Below are 14,650 nucleotides of genomic sequence, written 5' to 3'. Positions count from 1 at the left end.
TGCAGTTATGTCCCTTTCTATCCGTATAGATAGACGCCTTAGGGACAGGTTGAAAAAAACGGAGCCATTGGTAACCCCTCCCAAGCAGCAGTTAGTCTGTACGGACTTAGACGAGCCTATGCAGCTAGGAGGAACTACTCGTCAGGTCCGTCCTCCTGAGGTTCGCCGTAGGCGTGGGGGTTGTTTTTTTTGTGGGGAGAGGGGTCATTTCATTAACGTCTGTCCTTCTTTCCTCAGAAACAAAAAAAACGTCGGAAAACTACTAACCCCAGGCTGTGTGGAGGATGTCAGCCGGGGGGTATATGTTTCCTCCATACGTACATCGCAATTTGTGTTGCCAGCGGTTATTGTTTTTGGTGAGAAGACAGAGACTGTTTCTTTCTTTCTAGACAGTGGAGCAGGGGTAAATTTGATAGATGCCCATTTTGCCCGCACTATGGGTTTGTCTCTCTGTATGTTACAGAGACCTATTCCCATATTTGCTATAGATTCTGCTCCTCTGTCTCAGAGAAACCTCACCCACATCGTTCATAATTTACACCTTCGGGTAGGGGACCACCATAACGAGATGCTCTCATGTTATGTTCTGGAGGGGCTTCCCACTCCGGTGGTGCTGGGCCTTCCCTGGTTGGTAGCGCACAATCCAGTGGTGGATTGGCAGGCCAGGGAGATATTGGAGTGGAGTGAGCCGTGCAGAGAAAATTGCTTAAATAGCAATTGCTTAGTCGCCTCCATAACTACCCTACCTACATTTGTTTCGGACTTTGAGGACGTTTTTTCTGAAAAGGGTTGTCAGAAGTTACCACCTCATCGTCCTTATGATTGCCCGGTTAACCTTATTCCCGGGGCAAAATTACCCAAGACCAGGTTATATAATCTTTCAGGTTCAGAGAGACAAGCCATGAAGGATTATATCTCCGAGAGTTTGGCTAAGGGACACATCAGACCCTCTTCTTCACCCGTGGCTGCAGGGTTTTTCTTTGTTAAAAAGAAAGATGGGGGCCTGCGTCCTTGCCTAGATTTCCGTGAGCTAAACCGGATAACCATCCGAGACCCATACCCTCTTCCTCTCATTCCTGACCTGTTTAATCAGATTGCGGGTGCTAGGTGGTTCTCCAAACTCGATCTTAGGGGGGCCTACAATCTGATTCGTATTAAAGAGGGGGATGAGTGGAAAACAGCTTTTAACACCCCTGAGGGGCATTATGAAAATCTAGTTATGCCTTTCGGCCTGACCAATGCTCCTGCCGTCTTTCAACATTTCGTTAATGACATTTTTAGTCATCTAATCGGCAGGTTTGTGGTAATATACCTAGATGATATCTTAATTTATTCGTCTGATCTGAGAACACATGAGGAGCATGTCAGACAAGTACTACAGGTCCTACGGACGAATGAATTATATGCTAAAATTGAAAAATGTGTTTTTGCCGTTCAGGAGATACAATTCCTGGGTTATTTTTTATCTGCGTCAGGTTTCCGTATGGATCCTAGGAAGGTCCAGGCAATTTTGGATTGGGATCTTCCTGAGAACCTCAAAGCACTACAACGGTTCTTGGGCTTCGCGAATTTCTATAGGAAATTCATTAAAAATTATTCGGTGATCGTAAAACCCCTTACTGACATGACTAGGAAGGGGACTGATTTTTCTAAATGGTCTGACGCCGCTAAAGTTGCTTTTTCCTCTCTAAAAGAGAGGTTTACCTCAGCACCTGTACTAGTCCAACCTGATGTCTCTCAGCCTTTTATTGTTGAAGTCGATGCATCAGAGGTGGGAGTGGGGGCTGTGCTGTCTCAGGGTCCGTCTCCTGGCAAATGGCGTCCTTGTGCTTTCTTTTCTAAAAAACTATCTGCAGCAGAACAGAACTACGATATTGGCAATAGGGAACTGTTAGCTATTAAACTTGCGTTTGAGGAGGGGCGTCACTTTTTAGAGGGGGCAGTCCACCCCGTCACTGTGTTTACGGACCACAAAAATCTGCTGTACCTCGAATCAGCTAAGCGTCTCACCCCTAGACAGGCTAGGTGGTCGCTATTTTTTACCAGGTTTAACTTTGTGATTACCTATCGTCCTGGGGTAAAGAATACCAAGGCTGATGCACTATCTCGTTGTTTCCCTGGAGGGGGTAATGTGAGTGATCCGGTGCCCATTCTTCATAGAGGAGTGGTTGTCTCTGCGGTACACTCTGCTTTGGAGGGGAAGGTGTTAGAGGCCCAGGGGGACGCCCCGGTCTCTTGCCCCTCAGAGAAATTGTTTGTACCGTTGAACCTACGTCTCGAATTATTAAAGGAACATCATAATTCGGCACTTGCTGGGCACCCGGGTAGTAAAGCAACCTTAGAGCTATTGTCTCGTCGTTTTTGGTGGCCAAGGTTGCGTCAGGATGTATTGGATTTTGTGTCTTCTTGTTCTACCTGTGCGCGCGCAAAAGTTTCACATACACGTCCTGCAGGGTCTCTATTACCACTCGTCATTCCCAATAGACCATGGACACATCTGTCTATGGATTTTATCACTGACTTACCTTTGTCTGCGGGTAAAACAGTGATTTTGGTAGTAGTGGACAGGTTTAGCAAAATGGCACACTTTATTGCGTTACCCGCACTACCTAATGCTAAGACTCTTGCTCAGGTATTCGTCAGTGAGATCGTGAAGCTTCACGGGGTCCCCTCCGATGTTGTTTCGGATCGGGGAACCCAGTTTATTTCTAAATTTTGGAAAGCTTTTTGTTCCCGTTTGGGGGTTCACTTGTCCTTTTCCTCAGCTTTCCATCCTCAGTCGAATGGACAGACTGAGCGTACCAACCAAAACCTGGAGACATATCTAAGATGTTTTGTGTCTGAAAACCAAGAGTTGTGGTCATCATATTTACCGTTAGCTGAGTTTGCCATAAATAATCGCCGTCAGGAATCCACTGGCAAGTCACCTTTTCTTGGTGCATATGGTTTTCATCCCCAATTCTGTACTTTCAAAGAGGGGGGGTCTTCTGGGGTTCCCGAAGAGGAACGGTTTTCGTCATCTCTTTCATCAGTATGGCAGAAGGTGCAAGCTAACTTGAAAAATATGGGAGGTAAATACAAATGCATGGCTGATAAGAGACGGTCGCCAGGTCCGGACCTAGGAGTGAATGACTATGTGTGGTTGTCTACTAGGAATATCAAGTTGAAGGTTCCCTCTTGGAAACTGGGTCCTAGGTTTATTGGTCCTTACAAGATTGTAGCCATCATCAACCCCGTGGCTTTTCGCCTGGAGTTACCTCAGACTTTTAAAATCCATAATGTCTTTCATAAGTCGTTACTCAAAAAATATGTTCCACCTCTAGAACCGTCACCGCTGCCACCCCCTCCTGTTGTCGTGGATGGTAGTTTGGAATTTCAGATATCCAAAATTGTTAATTCTCGTCGGGTCCGCCGCTCTCTCCAATATCTGGTGCACTGGAGAGGTTACGGTCCCGAGGAAAGAATGTGGGTTCCTGCGTCTGAGGTAAACGCCGACAGGCTAGTCCGGATTTTTCATGCCTCTCATCCTGAGAGACCTGGTCCTGAGTGTCCGGAGGCCCCTCGTAGAGAGGGGGGTACTGTCACGAGGGTGTCAAGAGCCACGCCTGACTCCGTTGTACCCGGGGTCAGGAGGTCGCAGCGGTTGGCTGCACGCTCTATGTCAGATAGGGAAGTTTCCTTATTGTAGCTTTCTGGGTTTGCTTTACAAACCCTTTTGGCTCACTCAGGGATCCGTAGCTCCTTCTCTCAGCTGTTCCTTGTCCAGCACTCCCAATCCTCCTTATATTCCCCTCTCACACTTCTCTGGTTGCCAGATATAGAGCTTCCTGCCTGGACATCTATTCTGACCCACTGGAGCTGTGTTGCTGCGTTCTCTGAGTGTTGCCTTAGAACGCTACCCTCCGGATCCCTGTTGGACCTTTGTGGACATTGTTGCCGTCCACCTGGGTGCTTGTGTTTGTCTGTGTTTGTCTGTCCTCTCCCTGGTGTTTCCCTCTTAGTGCAGTGGTGAGGACTAGCGATCCCACCGGCCCGTTCATTATCTAGGGCTCATTTCAGGGAAAGCCAGGGTTTAGGCACGTGATCGCCGCACGGGTGAGGAACCCGTCTAGGGACGTCAGGGCAGGCAGGTGCCAGCTGCAAGGTGAGTTAGGGGTCACCACCTTTCCCTCTCCCTTGGGCAGGGCTTTCCCTGTTTTCCTCCCTGTGCGTGTTGCCGGTCATTACAGTAGGAGAAGGATCCGGGTACTGAAATGGCCAGTCTGCAGTCCAGATCTTTCACCTATAGAGAACATTTGGCACATCATAAAGAGGAAGGTGCAACAAAAGAAGGCCCAAGACGATTGAACAGTTAGAGGCCTGTATTAGACAAGAATAGGAGAGCATTCCTATTTCTAAACTTGAGAAACTGGTCTCCTCGGTCCCCAGACGTCTGTTGAGTGTTGTAAGAAGAAGGGGAAATGCCACACAGTGGTGAAAATGGCCTTGTCCCAACTTTTTGGGGATTTGTTGACACCATGAAATTCTGATTCAACATATTTTCCCCTTAAAATTGTACATTTTCTCAGTTTAAACTTTTGTTCCGTGATTTATGTTCTATTCTGAATAAAATATTAGAAGTTGGCACCTCCACATCATTGCATTCAGTTTTTATTCACGATTTGTATAGTGTCCCAACTTTTTGGGAATCCGGTTTGTACTTTAATAGGGTCCGGGGTTGCTCATCCCTATGATCTCCTAGCAACCATGCGTGAAAATTGTACCGCATCCGCACTTGCTTGCGGATGCTTGCGATTTTCACGCAGCCCTCATTTCTATGGGGCCTGCATTGCGTGAAAAACGCTGAATATAGAATATGCTGCGATTTTCACACAACGCACAAGTGATGTGTGAAAATCACCGCTCATCTGCACAGCCCCATTGAAGTGAATGGGTCTGGATTCAGTGTGCGTGCAATGCCTTCACCACACGCATTGCACCCGCGCGGAAAACTCGCCTGTGTAAAAGGGTCCTAAGCCTTCTAACGTTCTAAAATAATAAAATGACATTTACAAAATGATGCCAACATAAAGTAGACATATGGGGAATGTTACGTAATAAATGTTTTATGAGGTATCACTTTCTGTTTTAAAAGCAGACAAATAGAAATTTTGAAAATTGCTAATTTTTCTAAAGGTTTGCTAAATTTGGGATTTTTTCATAAATAAAAGTGAAATACAGTACAGACCAAAAGTTTGGACACACTTTCTCATTCAAAGAGTTTTCTTTATTTTCATGACTATGAAAATTGTAGATTCACACTGAAGACATCAAAACTGTGAATTAACACACGTGGAATTATATACAACAACTGAAAATATGTCATATTCTAGGTTCTTCAAAGTAGCCACCTTTTGCTTTGATTACTGCTTTGCACACTCTTGGTATTCTCTTGATAAGCTTCAAGAGGTAGTCACGTGAAATGGTCTTCCAACAGTCTTGAAGGAGTTCCCAGAGATGCTTAGCACTTGTTGGCCCTTTTGCCTTCACTCTGCGGTCCAGCTCACCCCAAACCATCTTGATTGGGTTCAGGTCCGGTGACTGTGGAGGCCAGGTCATCTGGCGCAGCACCCAATCACTCTCCTTCATGGTCAAATAGCCCTTACACAACCTGGAGGTGTGTTTGGGGTCATTGTCCTGTTGAAAAATAAATGATGGTCCAACTAAACGCAAACTGGATGGAATAGCATGCCGCTGCAAGATGCTGTGGTAGCCATGCTGGTTCAGTATGCCTTCAATTTTGAATAAATCCCCAACAGTGTCACCAGTAAAGCACCCCCACACCATCACACCTCCTCCTCCATGCTTCACGGTGGGAACCAGGCATGTAGAGTCCATCCGTTCACTGGTATATTCACTGGTCTAATGTCCATTTCTTGTGTTCTTTAGCCCAAACAAGTCTCTTCTGCTTGTTGCCTGTCCTTAGCAGTGGTTTCCTAGCAGATATTCTACCATGAAGACCTGATTCACACAGTCTCTTCTTAACAGTTGTTCTAGAGATGTGTCTGCTGCTTGAACTCTGTGTGGCATTGACCTGGTCTCTAATCTAAGCTGCTGTTAACCTGCGATTTCTGAGGCTGGTGACTCGGATGAACTTATCCTCCGCAGCAGAGGTGACTCTCGGTCTTCCTTTCCTGGGGCGGTCCGCATGTGAGCCAGTTTCTTTGTAGTGCCTGATGGTTTTTGTGACTGCACTTGGGGACACTTTCAAAGTTTTCCCAATTTTTCGGACTGACTGACCTTCATTTCTTAAAGTAATGATGGCCACTCGTTTTTCTTTACTTAGCTGCTTTTTTCTTGCCATAATACAAATTCTAACAGTCTATTCAGTAGGACTATCAGCTGTGCATCCACCTGACTTCTCCACAACGCAACTGATGGTCCCAACCCCATTTATAAGGCAAGAAATCCCACTTATTAAACCTGACAGGGCACACCTGTGAAGTGAAAACCATTTCAGGTGACTACCTCTTGAAGCTCATCAAGAGAATGGCAAGAGTTTGCAAAGCAGTAATCAAAGCAAAAGGTGGCTTCTTTGAAGAACCTAGAATAATATAGACATATTTTCAGTTGTTTCACACTTTTTTGTTATGTATATAATTCCACATGTGTTAATTCATAGTTTTGATGCCTTCAGTGTGAATCTACAATTTTCATAGTCATGAAAATAAAGAAAACTCTTTGAATGAGAAGGTGTGTCCAAACTTTTGGTCTGTACTGTATATTGACTCAAATTTATGACTATCATGAAGTACAATTTGTCACGAGAAAACAGTCTCAGAATGGCTTGGATAAGTAAAAGCGTTCCAAAGTTATTACCACATAAAGTGACACATGTCAGATTTGCTAATTTAGGCCTGGTCAGGAAGGGGGTAAATGGCCCAGTCTGGAACTGGTTAAATTTATCGGTATTATTTTCTTTTTAACATGTTTAGTTTTGTTTCTGCAGGTTATGGCTTAGAAGTTGATATGTGGGCAACTGGAGTTATCTTGTATATACTACTGTCCGGTTTTCCACCTTTTCGAAGTCCAGAACGCAATCATGAGGAATTATTTGAGATCATACAACGTGGAGAATATGAATTCCCCTTACCTTACTGGGATAATATTTCAGAAGGTAAAATGAAAATATAATGACATATGTTTAATTAATAGCATTCATCTGCAGAAATGATAAACTAACATTGTTGTATAAATCCCATAAAATATAGAAATTCATTATTCCCCCCTACGCCAGTTTTTAGCAAAGAAAAATCACAAATCCACTGATTTTGAGACTTTTCAATACCATTGTGACTTTTTTAATTGCAGTTGACATCTGTCCATCCAGTTCAGCCTGTTATCCTGCAGGTTGATCCAGAGAAAGGCAAATAAAAACAGGTAGAAGCCAATTTTTCTCATTTTAGGAAAAAAATTCCTTCCTGACTCCAATTAGACAGAATAACTCCCTGGATCAACGACCTCTCCAGAAATCTAGTAATTATAACCTATAATATTATTATGCTCCAGAAATACATCCAGGCCCCTCCTGAACTCTTTTAGTGAATTCACCTTCACCACCTCCTCAGGCAGAGAGTTCCATAGTCTCACTGCTCTTGCTTCTATGTTGGTGTAGAAACCTTCTTTTCTCCAGATGCAGAGGATGTCCCCTCGTGACAGTGCTGGGGATCAATAGATGATGGGAGATATTTCTGTACTGACTCCTTATATATTTAATAATAAATACAACTACAGCATCAGGGTTTGAGTCTTGATAGTAGAGCTTTTTATTTTACATACAGCAATATTCAAGTGTGCGACGTTTCGGCACGCAAGCCTTCCTCAGACACTGCCCGTAACAAAGAAAGTAAAGTACTGACCAGAATACACATCAATATATGGTCACCATACATATGGTCATAATATATAGAAAAAACATAATTCTCATATAATATAATAATATTAGCCAATTTAAGTATAGCATTAACTTTTGCATTGGTAATTTACAATGTTAGACCTAGTGTTACTGGTACATGGCAGAAATGTTTTACAGAATTGTATTACAAAGAATCTAAGGAAAATATACATGTTGTCTTGAATATGGCGAGTACCATGTGGTTCCATTTCCCTCAGAATGCAATATTATATTACAGGAAATCCAAGGGGAATATACATATTGTCTTGAATACCATGGGTATCATGTAGTTCCATTTCCCTCACAGATGCTTGTTCGCAATATATATCTGTACATACTATAAGGAAGAAGTACCCAGTGTGGAAAGAATTGTGAAGAGCAATTTATAGTAATCCCTGCCTCATTGGATTTGGAGTACTTACCTACGCCGCAGTGATGGAGTAAAACAAGATGAGGTAGAAAGATGCAGTACAGGCGTAAATATGTGAAGTCACATGTGTACAGGAGAAGCGTCTAACAGTGGTAGAACGCTTGCCTGCTTATGTAGGGAAAGGGGGTGGAAGTACCTTCCTCCATATAGGCCACACATCATTACAACGCTGTCTGCTTGTCGCGGCTCTCATATTTATAAACATAGCATTACAACAGCGTACTCCCTCCTCTTAGTTACTACACCTCTTCTCTCTCACTTCAGTTCTCTTTTTCTTATTTTTCTTATTTTCACATGCGTTCCACAGGCCCTAACTTCCGAACCTGGTGGAACACATACACAGGCTCACTGGTAACGGGGGAGGTACTTCCCCCCTTTCCCTACATAAACAGGCAAGCATTCTACCACTGTTAGACGCTTCTCCTGTACACATGTGACTTCACATAATTAAGCCTGTACTGCGTCTTTTTACCTCATCTTGTTTTACTCTATCACTGCGGCATGGGTAAGTACTCCAAATCCAATCAGGCAGGGATTACTACTGTATAAATTGCCCTTCACAATTCTTTCCACACTAGGTACTTCTTCCTTATAGTATGGTCAGATATATATTGAATTTGCGAACAAGCATCTGTGAGGGAAATGGAACTACATGATACCCATGGTATTGAAGATAATATGTATATTCTTCTTGGATTTCCTGTAATATAATATTGCATTCTGAGCAGGGGCATAGCTATAGGGGGTGCAGAGGTAGCAGTCGCTACCGGACCCATGAGCCTGAGGGGGCCCAAAGACCCTTGTGGCACATAAGAAGACACTTGTATTATAGAAAGTGCATGCTGGTCAAGCAACACCTCTGGCTGGAGGGAAGGGGTCATGTCAAGAATTTGGCATGGGTGGGGGAAGCTGGTGGTGCTGTTTCAATGTTTGCTTCAGGCAGCGTGAAGGCAATGTACTTCCCTGCCCCTGGCCACAAAGCACTGAGGGGGAGGGGGGAATGGGGGGGGCAAGCTGAACTCTTGCACCAGGGCCTATGAGACTTTAGCTACGCCCTGATTCTGAGGGAAATGGAACCACATGGTACTCGCCATATTCAAGGCAACATGTATATTTTCCTTAGATTCTTTGTAATACAATTCTGTAAAACATTTTTTGCCATGTACCAGTAAACACTAGGTCTAACTTTGTAAATTACCAATGCAATAGTTAATGCTACACTTAAATTGGTGAATATTATTATATTACATGAGAATTATTTTTTTTCTATATATTATGACCATATGTATGGTGACCATATATTGATGTGTATTCTAGTCAGTACTTTACTTTCTTTGTTACGGGCAGTGTCTGAGGAAGGCCTGTGTGCCGAAACGTCACACACTTGAATATTGCCGTATGTAAAAAAGAAAGCTCTACTATCAAGACTCAAACCCTGATGCTGTAGTTGTATTTATTATTATAAACAGGGTTGGAACCCTACTTACAGCAAATCCTACAGAGTGCGACAAAGATTTATTGCAACCCTTATATATTTATACATAGTCTCTCCTCAGTCATCTTTTTTCTAAAGTGAATAACCCTAAATTTGATAATCCTTCTGGGTACTGTAGTCCACCCAATCCAGTTATTACTTTAGTTGCCCTTCTCTGAACCCTCTCCAGCTCTGCTATGTCTGCCTTGTTCACAGGAGCCCAGAACTGTACACACTACTTCATTTGTGGTCTGACTAGTGATTTGTAAAGTGGCAGGACTATGTTCTCATCATGGGCATCTTTGAGCCTTTTGATGCATTATTTATGCCAAAAAGTGACATGAATAATGACTGAAATCTGCTACAGCCCTAAGCTGCTGTTGATTTCATTACAGCGCACGGACTGCCAGAGGAGCCATGTAATTTATTATGAGGTCTGTGCCTCATCATTAAAGGGGTTGTCCAATACTATAAAAATGTCCCACATATGCCGAGCCCCTCACAGTGAATATACTTACCTGGAAGCTCGCTCCCTGCACTGCTCTTGGTCCCGATGCTAGGAAGGCTCGTCCCCTGTGCCTGTCCCTGCCTGCCATTGGCTGCTCCCACCCCCGACACCGGATGTTTTCATCCGCGTATGGGAAGAAGCGGTGGTGCGGAGACCAGGAATGGCGCAGGGAGACAGGTAAGTATATTCACTGTGAGGGGCCTTCTATATGGGGGACATTTATATAGTATTGGATAACCCCTTTAATTTCATGGCTCCACCGACAGAGCAGGCCCTTAAAACTGAAAACCATTGGTGGCTTGAATAAACAATCAAATATCATTTTGCAAATTACCTACGAGTGCCGTGAACTTTTTCTTATAGTGCAGGCCCTAAGACAGGAGTAGAAGACCAGTAATTGAATGGTATTCCTGGTTCAAAAATGTTTTTGAGGCTTACAAAGTGTTCATCACTGTCTCCAGTGTTTAAACATATGAGGTTGGATCTGATATCTTGTCTCTATGTAGGTGTCTCTATGTATTGTCTCTATCAACCACTAACAATTTTTTTTTTAAATCTTCCATTCTGTTACTGTGATTCAATGACTTTATAGCGCCATATAGTGGCTAATAATATGTTTTCTCTCCTGTTACAGAAGCAAAAGATTTGATCAGCAGGTTGCTGGTGCTAAGTCCACTGAAGAGATATACTGCCCAACATGTTCTGCAGCACAGCTGGATCAGGTCACGTGGACAAATGAACGATCGGAGTTTGCAGAGAGAAGTTACCATGAATATACAGCGTCATTTCCGTAACCGATGTCAGAAGAAGGGCACACAGAGTGACCTGTAAAATTTGTTTTTCCTTTTTAATTAATTTAAGCAAACTGCAGAATGAAACTGGCTTTATAAACGTATATGATGGGCAAATTTATGATGTTAATTTTTGAAGCATTGCTTGGCTGAGAATTCCTAACATCTCATCCACTTTGCTGGTATTGTACAATGCCACAGATCTGCCACACAAAAATTCACAAAGGAAAATCCATGGAGTATGGGCCACTTGTGAGCATAACTCAGAATGCTTTTCCTATTAAAAAAGCTTATTGTACAATAGAACATTCGGCAACTTTTGTAACATATGCTGAGTTCTAGCTTTACAAACCATTTTCAAGATTTCTGGTTGCTGTCCTGATCAAGTTCTACTCAAACGGCTGCACATCTGTCTCTATCATGGAGCAAATGTTGTACCTGTGTAGTTGGATATGATCAGTAGGTGTTAGTCTACAGTCAGGGATGTATTAAAGGCGTTGTGGACCTTTGGGAGGGTTTTTGGCTAACCCACCTCCTGGGCAGACTTGTGAAGGGAAGCATACTTACCTGCTCCACACTCCTTCACTCGCTGACCTCAGTTACTCCACTGGGATCACTGGATGTAAACTTCCTGTTTAATGCCGCTACAGCCAATCACTGGTCGCAGCAGTGACCTGCTCTCCTTGCTTTATGTCAAATGTTCACGTGACAAGGAGAGCAGGTCACCACTGCAGCCAGCAATTAGCTGCGGTACTATCAAACAAGAAGACTACATCCAGGATTCCCAGCAGAGTAGCTAGGGCTGTGGAGTGAAGCATTGTGGAGCCAGTGCCATTAAGCAGGTCTGCCCAGGAGATGAGGTTTGTCAAAAATCCTCCAAAAGTGCACAACCTCTTTCAGCTTGGTGGAATCTGAAAACAAGACCACTCTAACCCTTATAGGAGTGAAATAGAAAAATGCTTCCTCTTCAGTATGGTAGTCAGTGACTCCCTTTGATTTTAGAGAGGGAGCCACATGCATGCATGTCCAAAATTCACAGTATGAAAAAATATATATATAGTGTAGGAATATAAACTGTATATCACTGAATAATTATCCTACTTAAAACTTAACTTTTAGTTATTAACATTTAAAATAGGTCCCACAGAAGTGTTTAGATAGCTGCATATATAAGATACAGTGGACTTATGCACAATGAGGCACAGGGTATGTAAACAAATGAAGAGCACGAAATTGGACTAAATAGTCCCACTCACGGTTTGATGATTATTCTGTTTACGGAGATATATCGTACCGCAGCAGGATATATGTGTTTGTAGTGGGAAGGTCCACAGGAACTGATAGATGAGTGTTGTAGTTATCGGCTCTTCTTATAAAGGACGGATGGGTAACTGGGAAGATAAAATCCCTAGCCGACTGATGAGGCCCTGCCTAAAAGCGGAGAGGTCTCCCGCCTATATGCGGGAGAATCACCCCCAGAGGGAGCGACCCCACTTATCGACGGCTGTCCCTGTTATCCTGTCCCTGAAAAATAATATCTCCCAGTGTCAGTACAGCCAAGAGAGAGTTGTTCTATAAACCCAACGCATTTCCTCCGTTATATATATTACCGGATTCATCAGGGGATGTCAAAAATAAAGATAAAGATAACCGGATGGATCAGTGGCATGATAGCCGTCAGCCCAATAGCTCTCTGTAGATATGTCCAACTGAATGATGCAGTCCAGAGTAATCTCTGCAACTTCCCCTCTATATATACCGATTCTAATTACCATAATATATTGGATAAATACCTCATAGTTTGTAATGTGCGGCGTGCGTTCCACCATCGCCCATGCCGAAACCGGAAGTGCGTCATGATATGAGCACCGACCGCTATCATTGGCTGTTGGTGGAACGCAAAACGGAGATGGAACGCATAGAGGACCGGATGTCGGCATAATGCGCCGGAAGTGACGTAAAAGGACACTGGAACGCATGATATATGCGTTCTATTCTAGTCCGATCATAGAGATGCGCCAAATTTTGAATAATAAATCGCATAATGGAAAAAATACTATTATTACATGTAAGGGCATGATCAATAGACATAATTAGAAATTATAATTCACTGAGGTAAAAATATGATTAATCCATCTATCATAGTAGTGTATATATAGATTATTTTAGAAGTTGGAATAGATAGTATGGGACGGCAAATGGAGACAAAGGGAGGACATTCTATTGTTTGTACTAAAACTAATGATTTAGTCCTGCCACCTGATAATAGTACTATTTGAGTATAGATATTGAAATACAGACCTATTCCGGTCTGATATTATCATTTGTTTAGTCCGAAGAAAATATTATAATCATGATCAATGAAATTAGATACAGCAGGTTTTCAAAAGATGAATATATTTGTCCAAGAGGGTGGGTGGGTGGGTGAGAATAGTGGTTAAACTTAATTTGGATAGTGTGTCATTCTCATTAGCTAACTGGAACTGACCGAATGAAAACGAACTACAGTATATTCAAACACGTTTAGATAAAACAGCCAAAAGACAGAATTTCATTAAGCCCATGTGGGCTCACCGTTTTTAGTCGGTAAGTCCATTCGGACTCTTTTTGTAAAATTCTCCTATTGAGGTCGCCTCCTCTTGGGGATGGGTGAATCACCTCAATAATACAGAAATTAAGACATTTGGGGTTTCCATCATGGAGATCATGAACATGTCTAGAGAGGCTGGTATCTCTTTTATGTTTAATGTCTCCTAGATGGTCTCCAATTCTTCTTCTGAATTCCCGCTTGGTCTTACCGACATACTGAAGTTGACATAAACATGTACAAAGATATACCACCCCAGTCGTTTTGCAATTTGCAAAATCCCGAATATTGTATGTTTTATTAGTGGTATTACTGGTAAAATTTTTAGTTTGATATATGTAAGGACAGGCTATGCAGAAACCACACCTAGAAGTGCCCAAGGGTTTTCTATCCAGCCAGGTGCCGGGTTTTTTAACTGCTGTATAATGACTATGAACGAATCTGTCACCTAGTGATCTACCTCTTCTGTATGTTATGGCAGGTTTAGATGGAAGTATGTCATGAATGTCTGGATCCAACAAAAGCATGTCCCAGTATTTTTGGAAAATATTTCTGACCTCTCTGCTGCAGGTATCGTATGTCCCAATTATACGAAAGATGGAGTCCGTGTCAGTCTTTTTAGGTTTAGGTGATAAAAGATCCATTCTATTTTTACTCAAGGCCGACCTGAAAGCCCTTTGTAAGGGATAATCAGGATAACCCCTTTGGTTAAACCTAGTCTTAAGGTCTTTGGCCTGACTGAAGAAATCTTTCTGGGTGGTACAGTTTCTGCGAGCTCGCAGGTATTGTCCCTTTGGAATGCCGCATTTAAGGTTTTCTGGGTGATGGCTTTCCCACCTAAGCAGATTATTTGTTGCTGTTGGTTTCCTATAGGTTTTTGTAGTAATAGCGCCATTCCTCAGGGTAATGTATAAATCCAAAAAGGCC

The 14,650-nt window shown here is 42.8% G+C and overlaps 1 protein-coding gene across 1 annotated transcript in view; it reads left to right on the top strand.

Annotated features, from left to right (window-relative positions):
• The window catches only part of DCLK3 (doublecortin like kinase 3), a 105,992-nt gene extending 94,655 nt beyond the window's left edge, over window positions 1-11,337 (top strand). The window contains exons 4-5 of the mRNA XM_044295073.1: window positions 6,989-7,156; window positions 10,980-11,337. Of these exons, the coding sequence (XP_044151008.1) occupies window positions 6,989-7,156; window positions 10,980-11,176 (365 nt within the window). The 3' untranslated portion in view covers window positions 11,177-11,337. The remainder of the gene's footprint in view (window positions 1-6,988; window positions 7,157-10,979) is intronic.
• The last annotated feature ends 3,313 nt before the right edge of the window (window positions 11,338-14,650 follow it).

The sequence above is a fragment of the Bufo gargarizans genome, chromosome 5 (assembly GCF_014858855.1).
Source record: "Bufo gargarizans isolate SCDJY-AF-19 chromosome 5, ASM1485885v1, whole genome shotgun sequence".
Classification (NCBI taxonomy): Eukaryota; Metazoa; Chordata; class Amphibia; order Anura; family Bufonidae; genus Bufo; species Bufo gargarizans.
Note: the sequence above shows the minus strand (reverse complement) of the source record. Positions and strands in the feature narration are given on the sequence as shown.